General features: G+C 40.5%; 2 protein-coding genes across 2 annotated transcripts; both read left to right on the top strand.

Moving 5' to 3' along the window:
• The first annotated feature begins 11,191 nt into the window (after positions 1-11,191).
• LOC110941380 (T-complex protein 1 subunit beta) lies at positions 11,192-17,179 on the top strand. Its single transcript, XM_022183004.2, has 12 exons — positions 11,192-11,450; positions 13,147-13,202; positions 13,615-13,671; positions 13,766-13,831; positions 13,925-14,036; positions 14,204-14,332; positions 14,437-14,508; positions 14,726-14,841; positions 15,593-15,669; positions 15,793-16,278; positions 16,359-16,674; positions 16,816-17,179. Exons 2-12 carry the CDS (start codon positions 13,197-13,199, stop codon positions 16,960-16,962), a joined length of 1,584 nt encoding a protein of 527 aa, XP_022038696.1. The 5' UTR covers positions 11,192-11,450; positions 13,147-13,196; the 3' UTR covers positions 16,963-17,179.
• A 7,751-nt stretch (positions 17,180-24,930) lies between these two features.
• Positions 24,931-25,809, top strand: LOC110943655 (proline-rich protein 36-like). The gene has a single exon (XM_022185390.1). It carries the CDS (start codon positions 24,931-24,933, stop codon positions 25,807-25,809), a length of 879 nt encoding a protein of 292 aa, XP_022041082.1.
• The last annotated feature ends 473 nt before the right edge of the window (positions 25,810-26,282 follow it).

A 26,282-nucleotide genomic window follows, 5' to 3' on the forward strand; every position in this document is an offset into this window, starting at 1 on the left:
ACTCCACAATGGAAAAGCTGGTTCTTGCGCTACTACACGCTTCCCGAAGGCTGCGTCGGTACTTCACAGGCCATGTGATAACTGTGCTTACAAACTTCCACATCGGCACTATACTGCAAAAGCCTGAGACATCAGGCAGGTTGGCAAAATGGGCCATTGAACTAGGAGGCCATAACATCTTGTACAGGCCACGACCAGCCATTAAGGGTCAGGTCCTTGCCAACTTCATCACAGAAGTGCCGGCCGATAAAATCAAGGAGTGCGAGCTGATAGAGACTCCTGAGAAAGATGCAACAAATGAGACTTGGATGCTTTACACCGACGGGGCATCAAATGAAGATGGCGCGGGAGCAGGTTTGCGCCTAGTGAGCCCAGAGAACCACGAGTTTACTTACGCCATTAAGTTGGACTTCAAGAACACCAACAACGAGGCTGAGTACGAAGCATTTCTGGCAGGCTTACGCCTCGCCATCAAAATGGGAGCCAAAAGCTTGCGCGCACATGTTGACTCACTCCTGATAGCCAGTCAAGTAAATGGCATATACGGCGCGAAGGGAGAAGTCATGGCTTTGTATCTGGAACAAGCGAAAGAATTGCTCCAACAATTCAAATCTCACAAGGTTATACACATCAATCGCTCCGAAAACAAGCCAGCCGATGCCTTGAGCAAGCTTGCCTCGACCTCCTTTCAACATCTTGCCAAAGATGTAAGAATAGAGGTACTCAAGAATCCATCGGTGCTGCTGCGACAAGTGAACGTGATCGAAACGGGCCAACCTTCATGGATGACCCCGATAATCCAGTACTTGCAAGAGGGGGTACTCCCCGAAAACAAAGCGGAAGCGAGGAAGATCCAAAACAAAGCCCTACAATATGAAATGAACGGCGGTATTTTGTATCGGAAGTCCTTCCTGGGGCCACTACTGCGCTGTGTGGACCCTCAGGATGCGAACTACCTGATAAGGGAGATCCATGAGGGGATCTGTGGCATTCACTCCGGGCCACGGATGGTTGTGGCAAAGATCATGAGCGCCGGTTACTACTGGCCTGGTATGCATGTAGACGCGCTGAAGGAGATTCGCAAATGTGACTCTTGCCAGAGGCACTCTCCAAAAACACTGCGCCCCAAGAACGATCTTATCCCCGTATCCACTGCATGGCCCTTCCAGCAGTGGGGAATTGACATGGTGGGACCCTTCCCGGATGCTCCCGGCGCCGTAAAATTCATCATAGTGGCTGTTGATTACTTCACAAAGTGGGTGGAGGCCAAAGCCCTTGCATCCACCACAGCTATGATTGTGCGCAAGTTCATCTGGGAGCACATCATATGCAGATTTGGCCTCCCGCTCAAGATTGTAACAGACAATGGCACCAACTTTGCATCGGAAGATCTCAAGAAGTGGATGAAGGAGATGAAAATTGAACACACTTTCACATCTGTTGCGCACCCCCAAGGCAACGGACAAGTGGAAAGCGTGAACAAATGCATTGTCGAGGGGATAAAGGCCAGATTGGGGACAAGGCGACGAGGATGGGTTGATGAGCTCCCGAGCATCTTATGGGCTCATCGAACCATGCCAAAAACAAGTACCGGCGAGACCCTCTTTAGCTTGGTTTATGGCTCAGAGGCGGTTATCCCGGCGGAGATTGGCCTACCCTCACCACGCATGACAGCGGTCAACACAGTTGACAATGAAGCAGAAAGACGCCTTGACTTGGACTTGTTAGAAGAAAGGCGCGAAATCGCGCGAATCAAAGAGGCCAAGTACAAGACCCAGCTAGAAAGATACTACAACACAAGGGTCCGTATCTGTACCTTCACCCCCAGGGGAATACGTCTTCCGCGACAATGAGGCGTCAAATGCGGAACGTCCAGGAAAGTTGGCACCTAAATGGGAAGGCCCGTACCTGATCCACGAGGTCCTGGGCAAAGGGGCCTACAAGTTACGCACCCTAGATGGCCACATCTTACCACGAACATGGAACGCGCAACAACTGCGCAAATGTTATATGTAACTTACTTCGGCCTTGCGCCCGTTTTTACTTTCCTATGTCGGCTAGACGCCATTGCAATTAATGTATGAAGGCCTATGCGCCCATTCCAGACTTAATGAAAACATACATGTTTTTCTACTACATTTTTTCGTTACAAATGCACGCTAAACTTTTGATTAGCGCGAAAACACTACAGCATTTTAAAAATTTGTTGACAAGAACCGCCTCCAAGGTCCTCCGCGAACAAAGCGCGAGACCGGGCGGTCACTTTTTACTTAAAAAACACTTCCATTTATTCGAGCTAATTTAACCTAAGTTTTGACAGCAATGCAATAATTGCAACGGAAAAAACGAAAACGATTCATATAATAAACTTGCGCAACAGCGCAGCATTTACAATCAAGTTGCAAAAGACAATTATAAGGCACAAACGCCTATCAACAACCTATTTAACAACCTATTCTATTCATCGCGTCGATCACCATCATCATCTCCGTCATCCTCACCATCGTCATCGTCGCCATCATCATCTCCATCTCCACCGTCATCACCAGCTGATTCTTCATCGGATAGTTCGACGGTAACTGGTGGGTAGAGGACTGCTTTAAGACGCTGGCACTAGTCGTCTTTTTTCAAAGATTCCACAACCAGATCCATGATAGGCAAGGTAAGGTTGTCATACGAGTTTTCAGCATGTGCAAGCGCAGCATCAGCACGTTCAGTCACCGAGCAATGGCTCACATCAAATTCTTGCCCTAGTATCTGCTCAACGTGACTGGCACATTCCAAGTAACCTCCTCGATGACCCACCGCACGCGCCGCATCCGTAAGAGCAGCAACGGCGCGATCGAGCTCGCCAGCATTTAAGATGGAGTTGGCAACCTTCAACAAAAGAAAAGCGTTAAGAACAACCCTTAACCAGATGGAATCATAAAAAACAGAAGTACAAACTTACAAGCGCTACTCCACGAGTGCGCATCCATTCAGCCTCCGAGACAAGCGTGTCAACGATGCCTTGGGCCTTGGAGTAGTTGGTTTGAGCCACGTTAAGCGCGGCAGTGCTGACAGCACGCGCCTCCTCAGCCGTAGCAGCCTTAACCCTCTCGGCCTCCAGGTCGATCTCCAACGACTCACATCTGTCGATTTGCTCGTTTAAGCGACGTTTGAGCTCCGCAATCTCAGCGTCCTTGGCGTGGAGATCTCTGTCCTTGCTAGACAGCTGCACCTTGGCCTCAGACAACTCAACCTGGAGACCGACAAACCAACTTAGGCTGGTTTGTTAACATAGCCAGAATAAAGGAAAACAAATAAACTAACCTCCATCTGCTGCTTGGCAGCCTTCTCTCCTTGCGCCTCCTCTACCTTCGATGTCAAGTCAGCAACTTTAGCCTCAAGATCAACAATCTTCTGTCGAGCCGCGTAGGCGCGCTCGTTGTCTTGGGCGCAAATACGTTTAATCTCGGCCTTCTCTTTGGCCAGTTGCTCCTCAACATTGTGGAGTTTCTTTTGCAAGCCCTCGCGCCCCCATTCTTCGGCCTTCTTATCGGCTTCAAATTTGGCTCTCTCCTCACCAAGAGCAGCCTTGGACTTTTCAAACTCAGCAATACGTTTTAACGAGCGCTCACGATAAGCCTCCCAGTCGGCGCGCTCTCTAACCATTGTTCGCCATTCACGGACTATCTGGTGATTGGCAGCACGAGCGTTGGCCTCTCCTAGTATAAAGGTGCGATATAACATTTCATGGGGTTTCGCCCTTTGCCGGTTAACTTCTGCAGGGGTAAACGAATTCAAAAACCACTCGCGGCAAGGGGCAAATTCATGAAATGTATCTTTTTGCTTTAAGCTCCAAGGGGCTTGGTGAGGAGCATCGTCGCGTTCTTCTTCATTATAAGTTTTATAGTAGATATCGCCGACGGTATCCTTCGCCCCGATCACGTTCGGGTTAAAACCCCCTGCACCACCAGAGCTCGCGCTGCTTGAAGCATATCGACCCGCACCCTTAGAAGTAATGACATGCGCAGAGTGGGTAGGGTTTGTAACTTCAGGCCCTTGAACATTAACAGGCTGCTCCATAGCCTTCTTCTTTTCTAACTCCTCCAGGGCCCTCTTCTTCGCCGCTTCGGCCACCCTCTCCTCCTCCGCCTTCCTTTTTCTCTCCTCCTCCTCCTTCCTTTTTCTCTCCTCCTCCTCCTTCCTTTTTCTCTCCTCCTCCTTCCTCTTTCTCTCTTCTTCATCCCTCCTCCTCTTCTCCTCCTCAATCTTCTTCTTCTTTGCTTCTTCTCTCCTCTGATTCTCCTCCGCCTTTCGCTGCGCCTCAGCAGCCTTCGCGGCGTCCTGAGCAGCAGTATCAGAGGACTTGATAGTGATCTTCGGCCTCTTCGACGTAGCCTCACTGAACGTGACACCCTTCTCAGGGGTCTTCTTCTTGATCTCTGCCAAAATAATGCAAGTTCATTTAAGCAGAGAGAGAAGTATTACGTAATCCTTTAAAAAGCGTTCTGAGCGAGTTATTTCAACTCCACACTTTCTTTCCTTTGAATCAAAATTAAAACATTGTAAGGGCTTCAATGCAGACTTTGACGGGGATCAAATGGCTGTTCATGTGCCTTTATCTTTAGAGGCGCAAGCAGAGGCACGTTTACTTATGTTTTCTCATATGAATCTTAACGAGCGCAAGTTGCTCGTTTTCCCAACCACGGGAAGCACAACAGCAGTAGGCGCGGAAGCCACTCCAGCCGTGGTTTCGCTCCTACCTCTCTTCCTGCCAATCAGTTGGGCAGTCGCATCTTCTTCTTCCGCCTCATCATCTTCAGGGGTCGCGCCAGCATCAGGGTTACGAGAACCCGCGCTCCCAGAACTTTTCGAGCCACCTGCACCAGTTTTTGCCTTAGCTGTACGCGACAAGCCTTCAAATGAATCGCTGATTATCACATAATCATCTAAGTCACTTTGACGAAGGCGGAGAGTACCTTTGACAGCAGCAGTAGTTGCGCGACTCGGGCCAGTACCCTTGCTGGTCACTTCCGGATCGACCTTGGTCTTCTTCTTCTTCAGGGGTTTCTTTTTCTTCTCCTCTGGGTCAATCCCCAGGTCGCGCAACACACCTGCAAAGATTTTAGACCACGAACTTAGCTCGCCGTTGGAAGACCCTACTGACTCCTCGCTGGAAAGATAGAGAATCTCTTTCCCAGCAGAAGTCACAGAGCGCAAAGGACGAGGTTTAGGATATTGCGCACCTTCAGTAGCAGTTGGCGGCGAAGCAAAGGCACCTTCAACCGGAAACATGAGGTTGCCCTTAATCTGGTCATACCAGCTTTCTTCATCGTCGCGCAAGGGGCGCACGCCCATGGAACCACCAAAGGTGGAGAAGGCAGCTTGATAGAGTTGCGCCTCTAAACATGAACATAAGTAAGTAACAATTAAATCGAGCTACTGCAAAAAAGAACAAAGAGATAACAAACCTTGATCACCGATCTTCAACACCGGAACCTCCCTGCTGTTGGGTGACCACTGGTCACTCATCTTAGCCGCGACCAAAACGTTTTCCCCAAACACCCGATTTGGGGTTGGGGTCAGTTGTTGATACCACTGGGCCTTCTTAGGAATCGGAAGGTCTTCCTTCGGTATCGTCTCAGTCCAATCCCGGAAGGGCATGGCAATTGGCAACACCTCTTCACGAATGAAGAAAAACTTGGGTTTCCAGTCATGGAAACTCTTGGGGGGGTTTAGCAGAATCTTCTTCGCCGCACCACGGCTTGCAAACGAGAAAAAACCCATCGTCCTCTGCAACTGGTAGAAGGCCCGAAACTTCTCTACCGACGGCTCGATGCCATGAGATCGGCATAGGAATTCGAAATGACGAACCCTAACCATCCCAGGTGGGCTCATCTGTGACAGATGGAAGTTGTAGTAATGAAGAATATGCCCCAGGAAGTTTGTAGTCGGTAACCTAAAGTTACCCTGAAGGAAAAAATCTTCATATAGGGTAATATAACCCGGTGGTGCATCAGCCGCGGTCTGGCCCTGAGCCGGATACCGGGCATCCCACTCCGGTGGGAATCGGAAACTCCGAACAATCTGTTCGAAGAGACCTAGATCCCATTTGAGGACAGGAACTGGACCTTCCTCAGCAGCAGCAATTTCTTGATGTTCCTCACTCATCGTATCAGAGAATAAATCTGGAAAAAACTCGAAGAAAAACTTGAAGATTTGCAGAAATCTTGAAGATGTGAAGAACCAACTTTGAAGATTCAAAGAGAGGTTGAGAGAGAATAAGAAGGAAACGAAGAGAAGTGAGAATCTCTCACCTCTCTTCGGATATATATACTCATCGCATTTAATGCGATGGGTAACCGTGCCGCTTTCGCTGCTAGGCTAACCAACGAGAGGCTGCCACGTCAAGCGGAAAACCAGGGGTGACGGTTACCACGCGCGCGTGGGCCTCACTCTCCTGACACGAAGTGCAACCGCCGCAGACGGCATGATGAAACCCGTGCCAGAGGTCAACTCAAACGTCGCACTCAACGACTTATCCCACCAACTTGTCAGAAGTTCAAATTTCGAAGTTTCCCGCCATAAAAATTACAAGTAACTTCATGCAAAAGTTACATGAGCCGCGCAAGCTACACGTCACCTCCAATAAACCTGCGCGCCTGATCAGACAAACGACAATCCCTAAAGACCTGCATTGGTACCAGCGCAATTGAAAACAACATTTTCCACATGCGCCACACCAATCAGGATCAAAAGAACATTTCCCCTATTACACTTATTTCTCTTATTTTTATTAAGTCCAGAGCTCTAACCACTTGCGTTGCGCATGGTGCAGCACTGGACTGGGGGGGACTTGAAGGGGTATGGTCCCAAAAGGTCGCGCAAACCTCCGCCCAGGTTGCGCGCGAAACCATACTCCTTACTTCAGAAAACTTATTAATAATATCCACGCGCGACCAACACACGTTGTAGTTTATCTTGCGCGAGGCAAGGCCCACAAGAGGCTCAGATATCAGCACTTAGCATAAAACAATGGAACAAATGAGCATACAAACCCCGCGCGGATTAGTTTGCTGTCCAACAAGAGCCACTCAGTAGGGAAGCACACAGCTACCCACAGTGGTACATAAGGTACAAGTGGCAGTAAAAGGAGCCAATGAGCGTCTAGCAGGCTCTGCGCAATCGTGCGCCACGATCGCCTGATGAGAAGTACACAAGGACGCCTACGTGGCACCAATCAGAGGACGGAGACAACTGTCCCACGATCTCCACTTGTCTGCTGATGACAGAAGGACAACAAGGCCGACAACAATGACACGTGGCTCCAATCAAGGTGCGCCAACACCGATGAACGTCTAGAAGCCACTAAGCGGTCGACGCCAGTGAGACAAAGAGCATATCCGTTTTGTTGTCCGCTTCCGGCCCAAGGCCCATCAGCCCATAACCCCTTACACCTCTCCGGCTATAAATAGAGACCTCATTCCACAGGTTAAATATTCTATTCCCTCTACTCTCACTCTTTACACTTAATTACTCTCAAAGCGGTCGCTTATTCTCACGCCGGAGCCTGGTTAAGAGGGAAACCCCCACATTCCCCTCTTAACGAGTAACGGTGTTCTGTTTTGCAGGATTGATTACCAAGTCGGAGCTCAAATATCCTTAAGAAGATTAACCATCATGAAAGGAACATAAACTAATCTAATTAACTCCCTAATTAGATCACTGTTTCTTCAGGGCTATACTCTGTCGTTCGTTGTGAAACCGCTGGATATTTAAGTATCGCACTTTATCATTAGTTGTGAGGGTTTTAATCACGTGAATTGTCGTAACTGTTGTATTAGTTACTAACCCAGTTTGTGTGCATTATTGATTAAATTAGGTTAAACAAGGCTAATCAGTAGGCTTATACACTGCTCGTTAAATCTGCAATGTGAGTCATTCTCTTTTTACAAAATTTACTTTCAAAATCATATTTGTTTCCAAAGTTATAATTACAAGGATTAAGTCTTTGTAATCACTAAGTTACAGCCGGTATGTGGGGTTTTGTATACATTACTTATTTCCCGTCACCATTGGACAACGTGTTAGCCAAGGGGTGATCTGACCACAGTCACAGACACCATTTGGACAACGAGATAGCCAATGGGTAGTCGAGTGACAAATACTGTGGGTAGTTGGTTGATATCAGAAACATTGTAATCACCCTTAATACTGTGAATTATAGCAAATGTGTCGTTTTCAGTAAAATGAATGATTCACTCAGTATTTCCCGCTGACAAAATTTTTTTCAAACATGTTTCAGGTGATCTGTTGTAAACCAGGAAAAGTGCCGAGAAGCACTACAAGCTTAAAGGAGTGGCTCAATATAAATAAATAAGAGAAACATGTTTTGAGAAATAAAGATTTCCCAGTGAAATCATGTTAATGTAAATTACGGGGTTTTATCCCTAAATTATGTAAACGAGCATTTTTAATATTGAAAGATCCTGTATTAAATACTTCCGCTGTCGCCTAAATTAAATACCACGGGATTTCCTGCCTCGCGGCTCTAGACCGAGTCAAACCGGGGCCGAGGGCCGTGACACTATCACCATGACCTTTATGAGTGTTTAGGATGATGATAGGTCATCATTCGGTTATAACCGAATGGTTGTGCACGATGGGGCCTTCTAGAAGGTTTACAACTGTAATCCTATATGCCTCATCCTCATGTTTATTCTTGTTGTAACAGAAAGGCCCTTTCTGTTTAAGTCTGGGTTGCAAATGTGCGGAGGTATTTCGCTTCCATCCTAATTGTTCAGTTGCATGAGTGTTCATAAGGACATGTTATTGGCTTTCTTGGCGCGCGGATGTTGAGGACTGTTCTCTTTTAGGTTTCTTCTTTAGAACCGGTGCGCGGCCGCGCAGGGTTCTCTTGAAGAAGGTTTATTGTGGTGAAGTTGTGGTATGGTCTCGTGCACCTGCACAAGGTTTTTGGGACCTTACCCCTTCAGCTAGCTATCGCCCTCATGGAATATCTGTTTTGTCCCCTCTGGTAAGAATGTTAGTGCTTGAAAAGGTGTCGGTGATGTGGTGTAGGGGTGTGCACGGTTCGGTTCGGTTCGGTTTTTGGGTAAAATCAAAACCGAAACCGAAATGTCGGTTTTCGGGTTTTAAAGCCCGTTCGGTTTCGGTTTTTTTCGGTTTCGGTTTTTCGGTTTTTACGTCGGTTCGGTTCGGTTTTTCGGTTATTTCGGTTTTTGGAACAAAATTATGTAAGATTCAAAAAATAAAAAGTATAATTTATATTATAACATCTTTTTATATGTTTACATTTAAGTTATTATAGTTAACCTCTTTAGTTAATGTTGTTTACATACATCTAACCTTCTAATCTATTTTTATGTTTCTTCAAAGTTTTTATTATATCTAATTTTTATACTAAATTTTTTTATATCTTATAGGTAATAATAAATCATTTCAGTTATAATGTTTATATTATAAACTCTTAACATTCAAGAATAAAATTAACATTTTCTACTAGCATTAGATTAAACACTTAAACAATTTAAACTTAAACATAAAAATATATGGATTGTAACTTATCGGTTCGGTTCGGTTTTTTCGGTTATTGAAAAAGTTTATCCGAAACCCGAACCGAAATTTTCGGTTATTAAAAATCCGAAAACCGAACCGTCGGTTTTTGTTTCGGTTCGGTTTTTTCGGTTCGGTTATTTCGGTTATTCGGTTACGGTTCGGTTATTTCCGTTTTCTTGCTCACCCCTAATGTGGCGCAATATGGTTGTCTCGTACCGCTGTCTGAGTGCATTTTCTGTCGGTTCCTTCATTAGCCATTTGTGCAGCAACATCTGGCTATGGTTGGTTGGTGCCACATAATTGTCCTTTGGTACTTGTTGTTTCCTACACAATTCCTTCATCGTAGGGAAAACAATTCTCAGGATTGCTAAGATCTGATTAGCTGCATGAGTCTGCTAGGTATACTACCTGTCCTTTGCTTAGTTAGCCAACACGCATATGCATGGGTGCCCTTATGCAGAACCATTCTCATGTTAGCTTATTTCTTTAGCATGATCCATGTGCGCGTGGTCGTGCGCGTCGTTTAGGATCATGCCCCTTCAATTAGATATGTGCTTATGTTTATCCAGGCGTACTTATAAATTTTACTCAAATCCGAAGTGTGATTTATAATGTTGTGAATTGTTATGTACAAGTGTTCAAAAAATAAACGTACATGTCTTCGCGGTCTCGACATTTAGTTTTCTTTACAGAATGACGCCGTTTATTCTTTTCGTTATTTTAATAATACAATATAACTTTTTATAAAAATATACCGTTGCCATAATTATTTTTTATCTTTGATTCAACAAGAGTTTAAGTTAAACGTGTAAAATATAGTTGGTTTTTTTCTACCTTATACATTAATTTTTCTTATGATTTTATCAACATATCGCAATATATGAAGGGGGTGTTTGAGATTGCTTATCTAACTCAAAAAGGATTTTTTGCAAAAAAAAAAAAAAAAAAAAAAAACTTATTGATTTATGACTTATCTAAAAGAAGTTTTTAAAAGTGTTTGGATGAACTTATTGGGTGGGGGGGGGGGAGACAATAAGTTGTTTTAAAAAGGTATTTTGGATGATTATCAGGTGGGATAAGGTAATATTTTATGAAAAGTTAAAATGAGTTTCAAAAAGCCAAGTTTTTCTAGTTTTTCAAAATGACTTTTCCACCTTATACAAAAAGTTATCCCTTTCATTTATCCAAACATTATTTTAACTTATTGACTTTTTAAAAAGTCAATAAATCAATAATTTCTATACTATAAATTAGTAACTTATATATGCATATAGGGGGTGTACCTAATGCTTGTGGAGTTTTTCAAAAATATTTAGATTATTTTTTACTTTGAGTCCTAAAGTATTTGATATGTTACTTTTGACCCAAACTATTTGAATTTTTACTTTTAGTCCAAAACTTTTCATCTCTTACAGTTTAACCTTATAACTTTTTTACTTTCGACTTTGTTCCCCTGTACTTTTCATCTTTCGTAAATTTTCCGTTTTACGCTTCGTTCTAAATTTTGTCACTTAACACGGCGCAATATGCGTGTGTGGTTCAACGTTTTTACGTCGCCGATTTTTATATGTTTTACATTTCGATCTAATTGCTCTATATTAATACGTCGCAAATTTAGTGTTAATGGTCGTTCGAGGTGGTGTAACGTTCATACTATTTTGTTTTAAAAAGCCAAGCCAAACACCCGAACTTTTCTTTTTCCGGTGTGGGCCACAAAAAACACCCCCCCAAACCGAAGTTTTCAAACCCTAAAACTCATATACACACTCTGCTTCGTACCACATTCTCTCGCCGGCGAAACCAACTTCCGAACACTCCCGCCGCCGACGAACCACCGTGCCGGCTCAGACTGCTTCGCTGCGATCGGAACTTCATTTCGATCTAAGGTACTCCTATAATCGTGCGTTGTGTTATGCGTTTGTATAATAAAACTGAAACTTGTTAACTGAGATAGCTTGTAAAACCGGTTACTGTAATCCGTTAATGAAGAAATTGCGCATCGATCTGACATTAGAAATGAGTAATTTACGTGTGGAGTCACAATAATAGTTTGTTTTACATGTTCAGATCTCACTGTTTGGCTTGGAAGCATTAAAACATTTAATTGTTTAATGTCTATTCATATCTAGTTGTTTGAGACTGAAAAATTAAGTTAAAAGTCACTCAAAACATGTTTATTTTAATTTTTATTTGAACAATAGCTTATAAGTTAGAATTAGTTAGTTAGTTTTGTTTTTTGACTAAAATTTTACAAAGGATTTTAAGGACGTTATGAAATGTCTGTTTAAATGTAAATTAGTAACTTGAGTAAAGGCTTTAGTGTAGACATTTAATTATGGTGAAATCTAAAGGGGATGTTAGGTCCATTAGTACTTGAAACTTGAAAGTTTTAAAATCTGATACTATAAAGAAATTAATAAATATTTATATACATGAATGGCATTGGAATCTAAATTATGTGAGCATACGAAAACTTTAGAAGCTAATGCTAATGGTAGTTTACTCACCACTTTATGCTCGCATAGTGTACAACTAGGGGTGTCAATCGTGCCGGGTTAATGGGTTGGCGGGTTGCGGGTTGGCGGGTTGCGGGTTGGCGGGTTAGTGGGTTGAAATGTTCAACCCGAACCCGACCCATATTATTATTCGGGTCAAAAATTTCAACCCGAACCTGACCCGTTTAACCCACATAAGTTGACGATTTATAAACGAGTTGTTGGGTTTTAAGCGGGTTAACGATAACATGTTTAATGATGAGTATGAGTGTGACAAATACAACAACAACAACAACCATACCCAGTAAATCCCACAAATAGCAAAGCTACTTATAGGGTCTGGGGAGGGTGGGATGTAGACAGACCTTGCCTCTATCCCTAGGGATAGAGAGGCTGCTTCCAGAGAGACCCTCGGCTTCCAGAGTGTGACAAATAAATAATATAATTTATCAAAATTAACATTATTATAACTAACCATGTAAAATAGAAACGGAAAAAACAAAAACAAAAATATAAAATTATATTTTTCTAAATAGTTAAACGGGTTAATAGGTCAACCCGTTTTTTATACGAGTCAACCTGAACCCGACCCGTTTTTTAAACGGGTCGTGTTAGTCGATCCAAACCTGTTTTTCTTCGTGTCGGGTTCGGGTCGGGTTGACGGGTAGTCTCAAGAATTGCCGCCCCTATAGTACAACTATCATTATTAGTACGTCTATATAGCTATTGCTTTGCATCTCTTAGCCACATTTTATTGGATTACTATACTGTTATGTATACGTCGAAAAAGAAAAGTTTTACAGGGTACATTTGTTTGTTTGTATACAGAACTCTAGAAATAAGAATCTTGAAAACCCTAATCTTGTTGTCCATCATCATTGTTTGCTTGACATGTGGGTATTTTCTCTCTTTGTGAGTTGAAAAACAATTGGATGTTTGAACCAAAGTCTTAAACTGAAGCTTAGCTAAGATATAGTTGAGTAATGGTTTGTGTTTTGCTTTACTACACAACTGGATTAGTAATTGTTGAAAGGAACTTAAAGGAAACAGTTTCTATCACGAAATACTTGACCTCTTTCTTGTTCAGATCACAATAATCTTCAACGCTACTGCATTCCATCTATCTGCTGACGTATAATGGCGGTATGTTACAGTGTTACCCTGATAAGTTGTGCAGCAACAATAAGTTTATTGTTAAATGAGTAAATTACTTTTTGAGTCCCTGTATTTTATTGGTTTTAACCACTTGAATCCAAAATAAAAAAGTTTAACGCCCTGAGTCCCTAACCGCTCATTTTATAACGTTTTGAGTCCAATTTTGTTCATTTTATAACGTTTTGAGTCCAATTTTGTTAAAAAAAATTGGACTCAAAAGGTTAAAAGATTCGACTCAAAAGGTTATAAAAAAGGCGTCCAAGGACTCAGGGCGTTAAACTTTTTGATTTTGGACTCATATGGTTAAAACCACTAAAACACAAGAACTCAAAAAGTAATTTACTCTTGTTAAATTTTTATTTTGTCACCCTGCCCGTCTTACTTTTGATTTGTATCTCAGGTTGAAAAACTTTTTAAAGATGAAGCTACTGAAGAAAAGGGTGAACGAGCCCGTATGGTGAGCCTTCTGAGACCTTTGTAATTTATCATAACATTTTCTTAGCTGCAAATCATTATTGATTTATTGGATTCAAATTATCTTCACATTTCAGGCTTCCTTTGTTGGAGCCATGGCAATAGCTGACTTGGTCAAAACAACATTAGGCCCTAAAGGAATGGTCTGTTTTTTTGGTCACATTCGTGATTCAGTTTATAGATTTCGATCAGCATATTTGTCTAATTAATCATCTTCAATTATATCTTATTTGCAGGATAAAATATTACAGTCTACAGGTAGAGGACACAGTGTCACTGTCACTAATGATGGTGCGACAATCCTAAAGTCCCTTCATATCGACAACCCTGCTGCTAAAGTTCTTATTGGTATCCTTTGAATTGTAGTAGCTTTTAGTGTTTCATATTTATCATATTAACTTTAGCCACCACTTTTAGAATCATTTTCAACTATATATATGGTAAGAAAAAAAATACATGAGGTTAATATCTAATATAATCACCAAGTTTGTCAAGTTTCTTAATTTAAAAATTAGACATCTCAAAAGTGCAAGACGATGAAGTGGGTGACGGGACTACATCAGTGGTAGTTTTGGCTGGTGAACTTTTAAGAGAAGCGGAAAAGTTAGTAGGATCAAAAATTCATCCAATGACTATAATTTCAGGTTTTATTTTCTGTTCTTGTCTTTGTGTGTTGTGTTAGCTTTTCTCATTAGTTTTAACACCTAATCGTGTGCATTTATGGTAAAATGTGTGATCATTTTTTCAGGTTTTCGTATGGCTGCTGACCGTGCCCGTAAAGCATTGCTGGATAGGGTCATGGATAATAAAGATGATGCAGGTTGTATTGAACTATTGATGACCTCGGTTATACCAATTTAACCATTTCTTATCGTGATTGTGCATTTATGGTTTTATTTCGATCACTTTGAGTACTTACAATTCTGAACATATTTATTTTCATTTTAAAGTTAGTGGCTCATAAAAGCAGGGTCAGTACCATTACTACTGTATTCCAGGCGTATTTACGATTCTGATATTGTTTTTTATTCATGCAGAGAAATTCAGGTCAGATTTGATGAGGATCGCTATGACCACTTTGAGTTCAAAAATTCTTTCACAGGATAAGGAACATTTTGCAAAATTAGCTGTTGATGCTGTTATGAGGCTAAAAGTGAGTTTTTGGCTGTATCTTTATGACTAGGGTTGTGTTTGTCCGTTCATTTAAAGGTTTTTTTATGTTATATCCTTATTTTATTGGTTTTCGTTTTAAAAAAAATTGAAACCATAGTTACTATACGCCTCCGCCAACATCTCTCATTTGACCATTTCAATTTCAGTTGGTGGATTCTTCGTAATCTAATCTTTCTGATGAAAAATGCAGATTTTATTTTAAAATGAATATATAATGTTCGTTTGTGTTTATTCATGAACATTTGTTTGCGTTTGTTTACGTTCGGTAAGTGTTTATGAACATGTTCATTTCCTTAAAGAACAAACACGAACAAGTAATCCCGTTCGGTAAGCGTTCGTGAACCGTTATGAACATGTCCATTCCTTAATGAAAATGAACTTAAACGAGCGAACAATAATGAACACATACTAAACGTTCACGAACATAAACGAAAGCAGATTCTGTTCATGTTCGTTTATTTAACTTACCGAACGCAATTTCTTGTTCTTGTTTGTTCATTTATTAAATGAACGAAGTCAACGAACATAAACGAACTTCCCGCCTAACGGTTCACGAACTGTTCGCTGAACATTCGGCTTGTTTACAGCCTTATTAACGACTATAAAAAGTGTACAGATATTTTTGTGACTTAAAAGAAGCCAAAGTTTACGTCATTACATTTGTTGATGCCATCTTTTTTTCTTCTAAAAATCGTTATTAGTAGTTTCTGATAATTTTTTTAATATGTTAGGGGAGCACAAACTTGGAGGCCATTCAAATTATCAAGAAAGCTGGAGGCTCCCTTAAGGATTCGTTTCTGGATGAGGGGTAGGTTAAATAACCTTAGTCTTATTCTCTTATTTTATGATTATTGATTATTATTTTACATTTTATGCAGATTTTTATTCTCTTATTTTACGATTATTGATTATTATTTTATATTTTATGCAGATTTATTCTAGACAAAAAGATTGGCCTTGGGCAACCAAAACGTATAGAAAATGCAAACATTTTGGTTGCAAATACAGCAATGGACACCGATAAAGTAAAAATCTACGGAGCACGTGTTCGGGTAGATTCAATGGCTAAAGTTGCTCAGATTGAAGGAGCAGAAAAAGAAAAAATGAGAGAAAAAGTGCAAAAGATAATTGGTCATGGGATTAATTGCTTTGTTAACAGACAGTTAATCTACAATTTCCCTGAAGAATTGTTTGCTGATGCTGGCATTCTTGCAATCGAGCATGCTGATTTTGAGGGTATTGAGCGCCTTGCTTTAGTTACTGGTGGAGAAATAGCATCAACTTTTGATAATCCGGAATCGGTTAAACTTGGGCACTGTAAACTCATTGAGGAGATTATGATTGGTGAGGATAAATTGATCCACTTTTCGGGTGTTGAAATGGGTCAGGCATGTACCATTGTTTTGAGAGGAGCAAGGTATGCCATAATTTATTTTAATATCTATTAATCCTTTTAATGAATTGATGTTCCACTTTTCACATTATTTTTTGTTGCAGCTTCCATGTTCTTGATGAAGCAGAAAGATCCTTGCATGATGCTTTGTGTGTACTGTCTCAGACGGTAAACGACAGTAGGGTTCTCTTAGGAGGTGGATGGCCTGAGATGGTGATGGCAAAGGCAGTGGATGAGCTGGCACGAAAGACCCCTGGCAAAAAATCTCATGCCATTGAAGCTTTCTCGCGTGCCCTCATCGCAATTCCAACAACTATTGCTGACAATGCCGGTTTAGACAGCGCTGAGTTAGTAGCTCAACTTCGTGCTGAGCACCACAAAGAGGATAGCAATGCAGGAATTGATGTGATCACCGGCACTGTAAGTGATATAAACTGTCTTATATGAATTAAGTTTTATAATAGAATTCCATACAATAAACTACAACTTCTATTGACATTTATCCATTATACACATCCCTGAAGTTATAAAGTAGTAATGTTTAATTATGTATGGTTACAGGTTGGAGACATGTCGGAGCTTGGAATATCAGAGGCGTTTAAGGTGAAGCAGGCTGTATTGCTCTCTGCAACCGAAGCTGCAGAAATGATTCTGAGGGTTGATGAAATCATCACCTGTGCACCAAGGAGGAGAGAAGATAGAATGTAGGATGTTCCATGTCATGTGTCATTGACCATTTGGTTACTGTGCTTCGGGGGTTACCAACATCGGGTGTAGTACCTAAAGTTTTGAGTTTTGTTTGATGGTAATGTTGAATTACGTTATTTGTTTTCAATGTTCTCTTCTTTTGAAGGGCGACTACGTTGTAAACTGTTGTCTTGTATCCAGTTTGAGTTTGCAGATCATTTCGAAAATACGAAGCCTACACGTTTATTGTCCTATTTGGGCTTTCGAGTGAGGCTAAACATATCGCTGTATGCTGAACGCATCAGTAGGCTGTTTAGCACAACCCTATTATATGAGGCTGTTAGCTATTGAATGGTGCAATCAGTAGGCTTAAAATATACCTCCCGCTTTACCAAGTCAAACCCTATCATCCAATTTCTTTGAACCAAATTTCCAAGCACCCCCAAACTATCAATGGCTGAAATAATAGTCAAGCAAGACACCCCCTTTTGAACTTCTGAAAGTAACAGGCGAACATCACTTCTGACGAACCTGAAAGTAACCTGCGGTTCCAATTCAAATCCATGTAGCAAACTGGTTAAACCCTAGTGGGTCAGCCATGGAAACGGGAAGGCGGAAAGACTGGATTACTAAACACATCAGCATCTATCTTTGAAGCAAAACCAGGCTTTTGTGCAAGGCGAAAAGGCCGAGACATAGACCAAAGAAAAGCGTTTCGATGTCGATTGGTTTTGTGTTTTAATCAAGAGAAAATGGGAACAGAAGAAACTTATCTGTTGGATTATGTATCGCATAGAATTGATTAAACAACTTAGGTGGTATTAAAATTTGCTTTTGATTTTATATAATCATAGTTATAGTTATTATTTGTATCAGGTATTCACGTTATGTTCTTACATGTTTATAAAATTATTCGTTTGGGTGGTCGTTACCCCAAAAAGGTCGCCTAGAAACGACTTGAAACATAAAATATTTAACTACATGCGCTTATACGTCTATTATCTTAACTATTTTAAGTTTCTAACATCGTTATTATACTATTTATTATAATTTTAGAAGGTCTGATATTGGTAAACGATATCGGGCATACATATTCCTAAGAAAAATGTTGAACTGAATATTTTTGTTTTGAGCTAATTTTTGCTTCTCCACCAAACTACACGAACTTTTATATTTTTCCTGTACCGTATTTTCTATCTTTGTAACTACTTAGCACACAAACTTACTTCTTGAAGCATAACTTGCATCTTCATTGCCTACAACACTAAATATAAAGGCTATTGATGCTTGGATCCCTTCACTTTATTACTCATCATGCCCAGTCAGGAGCGGACATAGCTATATAGTAGAGGTAGCACCCGCTACCCTTAAACTTTTGCGACGTAGTGCAATATATATTTTTTTACATTTTTTGTATTTTGTTACACCTGAATTTTGTTAACGTTATCCCTAAGATTATTTTAGGCTATCCCTCGAATTTTTTTTGGCCTTTTAATGAAAGCCAACCGCAAATTTATCTTTAAAACCCAATAATAAACGGATAAAAAGCTAATATAATTAAAACTCAATAACCCACGTAATTAAAACATAAAAGCCCAAACGGCTGCTTAAAACTTAAAAGCCCAATGATTAGGGTTTGATTTTGAAAGGAACAAACAATAGTGGTACACAACGCGCAACATTAACAAGTCAGTGACCACACCTCAGGCCGCCTCCCACCTTCGCTCTCCGCCACTCCACCTTCCACTGCCGATTGCCGAACGTCGCCATTCTACCTCCCACTGACCCATTGCTGATTGCCGAACACATCCAAATCTCCAATCTCAAATCTCCATTATAAAGAGGGCATGTGCAATTGATTATGTGTAAATTCTAGTTTTAAATTCTAATTGATTATGTGCAATTGAAAGTGTTTATGGTTTACATTGAATCAATGATGATTTATAATCACATAGAATTGATAGGGTTTTATGTGCAATTGATTTTAGATTTTCTAAGGTTTATGTCATTATAACATTATTTTGTTCACTTATAAATTGTTCCAAATTTTGTATTATTCACTTATAATTTTAGGGTTTATGCGCAATTGTTTGGAAGATAAAACCATACTCTAAACAAGCTCTTATTAACAATTTGTTTAAAAGAAAAGCCCCAAGAAGATATTGGTCCAACTCCAAGTCTAAATATTGCTAATAATGGTATGCAAAAGGAAAAAAAAATGTTTACATCGTATGAAAGTAGTACAGTAATTTTTTTTTGCACATTGTATGAAAGTGTGGTATATATTTTTTTTGAAAGTTACCCTTGAAATTTTGGTGTAGATCCGCCAATGTGTCCAGTTTGATAAAAGTTTGTTCTCGTTCTCTGGTACTTCTTCCCGGTTGATATGATCTTGCCACCTTGCTCATTTTCACATTTAACAAACCAGGGATATCAAACTATGCATGAAGGCCACTATCAAGCATGTCTAACCTCGAGATTTCACTCTCAATTTCAAGAACCATGCTCACTGTGTAATAATCCCTTGATTGCTCCTTTAGTTTTATCTCCTCTATGAGCTCTACGTCCCCAATGACCCAACCACACACATCTCCGAGTAGCTGTCACACCCCAATCGATGGCGGAAACACTAGAGTGAGACGAAAACGAGATTGCAAGAGACATCACAACCATTATTGTAACAATAATTTAATAAGTAACTTTTCAGTTCATTTCCAAAAAGATTCTAGTACAATACATGGACGCAAATTACAATAAATTGAAACCTAACAACAAAACATAGAATTAAACTAGGGGCGTTTCTAGCCATCCTACTAAATTCTTTCAACGCATCATCATCACAAACCTGCAATATATATTAAAGTAACATCTCAACACAAAAATGCATTGGTGAGCATACACGTTTAGTGTACTAGCATATGTATAAAAAGAATTTAACGAGATCCACATGGCAAAAACGTATACTAAGGTGTAAACATAACATGAACTAGCATGCATCACATACATGTCAACCCAAAGATTTCACTAGCGTAATCTTGTCGTCGGAACGACAAGACCGTTTGTATGATTATATTACTTAACATAGACCCATCAACGGGATGTGTGCTAATCCTATAGCGCTATACATGTTAAGGTAGGCTTGTACGAAGTTAATGACAAAGTATAGTGCAAGAATGGCTTCTAGCATGCATGTATTCCTAAAGTATAAACGTATAAAGCATGTATATTGGATTCGATTGTATGAATGGTGTATTTGCATATGTGTGTTTGTGTGATTTTTGATATAGTAATATATATTGCACTCAAAATTGGGAAAATGAAAAAAAGGGTCATGTATACTCACGGTTTGCGTACAGAGTCCACGTGTCATACCCCAACCGATGGCGGAATCATCGGGCGCGGCACTGAGCGAAACAGATTGTCCAGAAGTTTCCATAACAACTATATTTACCAATTATTTAAAACAACATGTCCCATACCATGTCATAAAAGATAATACAATTATTACAGAAAAGATCTAGTCAAATTGTTCTGTTCCGACAACTCAGATTTTTATTACAGACAATTGTTTATTGTTGACCTAGGTCTTTCCTAGCCTCGATTTCACAGCAAAGTAAGCAAATAAGCATCCTAAGCACCTGTCACATACGTTAAAGTAAAAGTCAATACACATAGTGTAAAGGTGAGCATACAAGTTTAGTAGATATAATAGAGTTCGAAATTGTTACGCATAACCAGTACGTACACAGTGTAAAATGAGGCATGTTAGTTATCGACATGAACCTATCGATACCAATGACTGCGAGTTAACTGCCCCAGGCAGTTCATAATACATACTCACCACAGTGACCAATGTAACAAATTGTCCTTAATGTGACAAGCCTCACAATTACAGGTACCGTACAATTAATTAATCTTGATTATGTGCTTAATGACTGTGCTTGATTACAACTGACAATTTAAACTACTTTATGATTTCTGTATCATACATACACATGCATCATATTTCATACTGTCACTCCATTTATTACACAGAAACTTTAGTGACATACTTGATGCACAAAGCACAGTTAGCACACTGAACAGATAATTCAGAAACATGCAGACAATGCCAGCACATGGACAGACTATGTTTTTAAGGCCAGTATGAGCCAGAGACAGGGTACTACACTAGTATGGAGTGTAGGGAAGTGAGGACCATAAAACTGCGTCACTAGGTGATAGTTAGAGTACCGGGAAGTGCCTAAAACCCACTAATAATGCAGAATTCTGCATTATTTATCAAAAATTCAGCATTTAACATGCTAGTAAGGTGCAAAAATATGGCAGAATGGTCCTGTATGCTTTCCTAAGTGTCGGGAATTAAATGTGACACAAAAAGATATATAAAAGGCATTATACGGAATAATTGAGCACTTTAACAAAACGGTATCTAACCGAATAACCGGACACTACCCGGAACACTAAATTTTTGTTAAACACATTGTTTTATTATTTCTTAGCTAGTCATGATCCCCGAACACCCTAACACCCACTAAATTCTCTAGTAACTAACATATGTATCTTATTACTTGAACTTAAACTAATATTTACCAACTATCATCAAAATATTACATCTAACCCCCCCCCCCCCCATACCCGATTTCGGTCACCCAAGGGACCCATCCCCATGCCTCCAAGATTTTATCTTATATTTTATTGGATTGTTGCTTATTGAAGTGAACAAGATATGTAGTAGGAGATTATAAGTATGGTTGGAGATTATGAGAGATCCTTCATATCATTCCCATCTTTCACTAGATCACACCACTCCCTCACTTTCCTCTCTCTCCCTCTCGGCCTCACTATAACCGCCACCACCATCACCATATCACCACCACATTCTTCCATTTTTAAAGCTTCATTCAAGTGTTAGAAGAAGGATCAAAGGAGCTTGAAGTTGTAGCTCATCAAGGAGCTTCATTACTTGCTTTTTAACACCATTTTCACCATCTTTTCACTAAAGATTCTTCCCTAGCCTTTGAGCTAGTTGTAAGTCTTTGATCTACCTTAGTTTACTTCCATTTTGTGTAGTTAAAAGTTATGGTATGTTGAAATTTACAAGAACACTAAAAGGTCTAAACAAGAAACATGAACATAAAGCTTACATAAAGATGAAACATAATGAAATGTTGTTAGTATGTTGTTGATTGCTTATTGATTCTTGGTTATGTGATGCTAATCACCATATGGAGCTTGTTAAATGATGTTTAGAAACATGATTTAACAAGACTAGGAAGGTGATTATGTGATACATGAAATAATCATCTTCTAGTTTAAACATGAACTTGAAAGAAATAGATTTCTTGAGATATGAGTGAACAAAGTAAGTTGATGATCATGTAGATCCGAGTTCTACAAAAGACTTTTCTAAATAAACCAAGTTTAAAAATCGTTTTTTAAAAGATTATGACTTTTACATACACTTACACATTTTTGGAAATGAAATAAGTGTAAAAACCTTTTATTTATAAGAAGAGTTCAAAAGTTTTATTTTTGTAAAAATTGTTTACAAGTTGTAAACACTTAACTCTTTTAAGAAAATGATCTTTAAAGAAATAAATACACTTTGGAAGGTAACTAAGTCCACTAAACGCATTACCAAGTTACTACATGTTTTCGGGATATATCAAGTTCATGATTAATATGTAACGCATATCGTTTTTGCTCTCGGTGATGTAGAGTTGTTTAAAGGATAATTGTTGAGGATTATTGTGATTATTTTGAAAAGAAAATGATATGCTTATTAGCATGGACGCCTCCATTTACAAAGGAAACTTTGGCGAAATTTCCTAAAAATTCCAACACTTAGAAATTATTTTCTAAAGAATGTTTGCAAATATGTTTTAAACATTGTCTTTCAAAATAAACTTCGCTATAAGTTTGGTTACAAAATTTCAAAGTGTCTGAGGTGGGTTTTCGTAATTAAAAGCGGACAAATATATATTTAGAATATATATTTTATACTAAAACACTTGTGTGAATATTTGTATGATTTGGGAACTAGTTATATTACTTAGAGAAAAATAATATAACTTAACGAAATACAGTTACAAGTATATTCTTGATGGATAACGAAAAATATGATTTATCACAAAGTATAACATATTTTGAACAAGTAGAAAATATATTATTTTGAGAAGCTATAATATATTTTCTTAGTGTATTTGGAGAATAGGTAAATTTTGGGACAATATTCATTTTCTTGGAAACACATTATTTTTGACAACTAAGTTATCGTATACTTCTCTAAAAAGTGGAATTTAAGAACACATAATATCAAGACTTTAAATCACAAAAATACATGTATAAAATACCCCCATCATTGGGAAGGAAATACGCACATAAAATACTTGAGAAGTATGAATACGAAACAATTGTCTAACTATTATTTCAAGACCTAAAAATATAATGTAAGTTAAAATAATTATTATTTTAACAATAAGTTATAACTTGGAATAATATCAAAGTAACGTAACTCAAACCGTAAATACAAAAGCAAGACACGACCCTTTCGTCTAATAGACATTAGTACGGTGTAGGTTATCGTGTAGCTGACAAGGTTTGAGTACGAGCACAGGAGACGCACTACAGTGAGTTCATGCCCCCTTTTCTCTTAACTGTTTTCAGTTTTATAACTTCGGGGGTGAAATACATGTTACAATTATTACGGACATTTTTATACATGGTATGGTTAGCTTAAGGAGGGCATACTACTTAGATCATGTGAGTGGTGGGCGCGACACTTAAAGCCATTAATCCTCGTCGTAGGACCGAGGGACATGAGTGATAGATCTATTTGGGTGTAGCGAGCCCACACCCATGAGGCCGGGGCGGCCCATAGTGGTGACTGTGTCTTACAGCCGGAAGCCCGGTGCAACTCCGCTAGGTTTGAGTTTTCCCGTATCACTTCACACATACCAGTGGCTTTGCAACCCATTGGTGATCTCTTTTTCCTTATTGCTACATACCAGGGACTTTCATACACACATATTTTAACGGTTTATACTCACAGACATACACATGAACTTGCTCAACTTTTGTCGATTTTTCAAACTACATGTATTTCAGGGAATTGATTGAATCTGGCAAGTGTCTGCATATGTGTCAAGCTACGTACTAAATAAAGATGTCACCCAGGGTCGTAGGGTTTGGGAGGTGTAACCCTTTCCTGGACGGGTCACACGTCTCCAAACCTCGTTTTATTTACAGTCTTTTGTTGAGTCCTTGAGAACTCATTTTAAACAAGTCATGGTTGTAACTTATTTTGGGTTGATGTTTCAAGACAAACATGTTATGGTATTTCTAAACTATGTTAATGGATGAACATATTATATTTTCATCATATAGCATTGTTATGATTGTTGCTATGGTATTAAGAAGTCACACCAAAATAATCCACGCTTCTGCAAAAGCCAGGGTGTGACAGCTTGGTATCAGAGCCTCGATCATAGCGAACTAGGGTTCTTCCTCGAGTCTAGACTATGATCACTAGGGCTCTCACGAAAACATTTTTCCACTGCATACACTAAACGTCTAGATCCAGGGAACAAACATTTTTACAAACAAAAAGGCACAAATACATATTTCAAAATTTATATTCAGTCTTAGAGACTGAGGGAGTTCAGCCTTAGAGGCTGGGGAGGTTCAGTCTTAGAGACTGAGGGGTTCAATCTTAGAGATTGGGGAGAACTTAGTCCTAGAGACTGGGAGGTTTGGTCTTAGAGACCAGGGAGTTGGTCTTAGAGACCAGGGGATTAGTCTTAGAGACTGGGAGTTGGTCTTAGAGACCAGGGAGTAGTCTGAGAGGCTAGGGAGTTCGGTCTGAGAGACTGGGAGGGATAGTCTGGGGAAGACTAGGATGACTACTTGCATATATTATCGTGACTTACATGCTTATTTGATTTCATGTTGATATATGTGCATATGTGTGGTTGTGTTACAGATACTATGTCTTCCTCTTCCGATACTGGAGTATCAGACACGCTGGATCCTATGGCGATTGTATCGGACGACGAGATTCTATCTGAGAGCGAGGTCTATACGTTGGATACTACGAGCACTGATGAGGACGACTTCCAGCCATTTGCCCTGCCGGACGATGCGCCTTTAGCTGATGGTCCTTTCGGCGGGGATCTACCTCTCGTTCCGATCCCCGCTCCTATCCCCCTCGCTGTGTTTCCCTTAGAGGATTTACCTCTCGATGCGTTATCAGATGACGATATCGACCTTTTCATAGAGGGTCCCCCGGAGGGTGACCAGGATGGTGGGGCCCCTATGGAGGACGATATTCCGGTTGACGACCCTGTAGTTCCTATTGCTGAGGCTCCTTCTGATTCGTCTGGTCCAAACTCGTTTGAGTCCGTGGCATCCGCTTCTTTTCATGACCGGGGCGTGCAGCACTATTCTCCCGATGCAGACTCAGACATGGCAATGTCTGCTGCACCTGTTGTCCCCCAGGAGTTTGGCCCGGAGCCTGAGGTCAAGTTTGTACCAGCTGAGCCTGCTCTAGTTGGTCCGGAGCCTGTCATTGCTCACGACCCTATTGATGTTCCAGTCGTCGCTCTTTTGCCTGATCCTCTACCAGAGCCTGACCGCGTCGATCCACCAGTCGTGGCACCACCCGTTGTCGATGCACCCGTTATTGCACCACCTGTTGTCGACCATGCACCTTTTGCCACACATATTGATCCCAGATATGCTGACACCCTTAATGGGTGGATCGAGGATGCTGATGATTATCCCCCGTTTGTTCTACCAGTTACTCCACCCGCTGCACCTACTTTTGCACCGCTTGATATTCCCCCAGTTCCACCCGCACATACCTGATGCCCACCGCACAGACTTACCCATCACCTTTCTACAGGACATACCCCCTCCCCGTCCAGGGGAAGGACCTTCTACTGGGCCACACGATCACATGCCACCCACGACAGCTGCTTTTCCATTTATGCCCTCTTTTACTCCGGCTGCACACACTACATCTCCCTTTGTACCATCGGGCGAGCCATTTTTGTGGTCATCGCCCAATGTCATGCCGTTATCAGACCCGTACCACCCTTTCCATGTCGGATATACCATGGAGGACATACTTATATCCCTGCAGTTACAGCAGGATGCGTTGAGCCGACGAGTCCAGGAGCTGGAAAGGATTCCGCGTCCCCCCCCCCCTTGTCATTGTCAGTCTCCTTTTGCTACACCACCAGCTCCTCTTCCACTATACCCAGATTCTGATGTCCGCTTCCTCACCCCGGAGCAGCAGATTGCTTACCTGTTGCGCGTTGTCCACGCACTTGAGGAGG

This window comes from Helianthus annuus, chromosome 5 (assembly GCF_002127325.2).
Source record: "Helianthus annuus cultivar XRQ/B chromosome 5, HanXRQr2.0-SUNRISE, whole genome shotgun sequence".
NCBI lineage: Eukaryota > Viridiplantae > Streptophyta > Magnoliopsida > Asterales > Asteraceae > Helianthus > Helianthus annuus.

Excerpts from the sequence above, each read along its gene's own strand:
- LOC110941380 (XM_022183004.2), top strand. Across the intron at positions 14,333-14,436 it reads TCCAATGACTATAATTTCAG|GTTTTCGTATGGCTGCTGAC; the intron begins GTTTTATTTTCT and ends TCATTTTTTCAG. Across the intron at positions 14,842-15,592 it reads ATGCTGTTATGAGGCTAAAA|GGGAGCACAAACTTGGAGGC; the intron begins GTGAGTTTTTGG and ends TTAATATGTTAG.
- LOC110943655 (XM_022185390.1), top strand. The coding sequence starts at position 24,931 with ATGTCTTCCTCTTCCGATACTGGAGTATCAGACACGCTGGATCCTATG.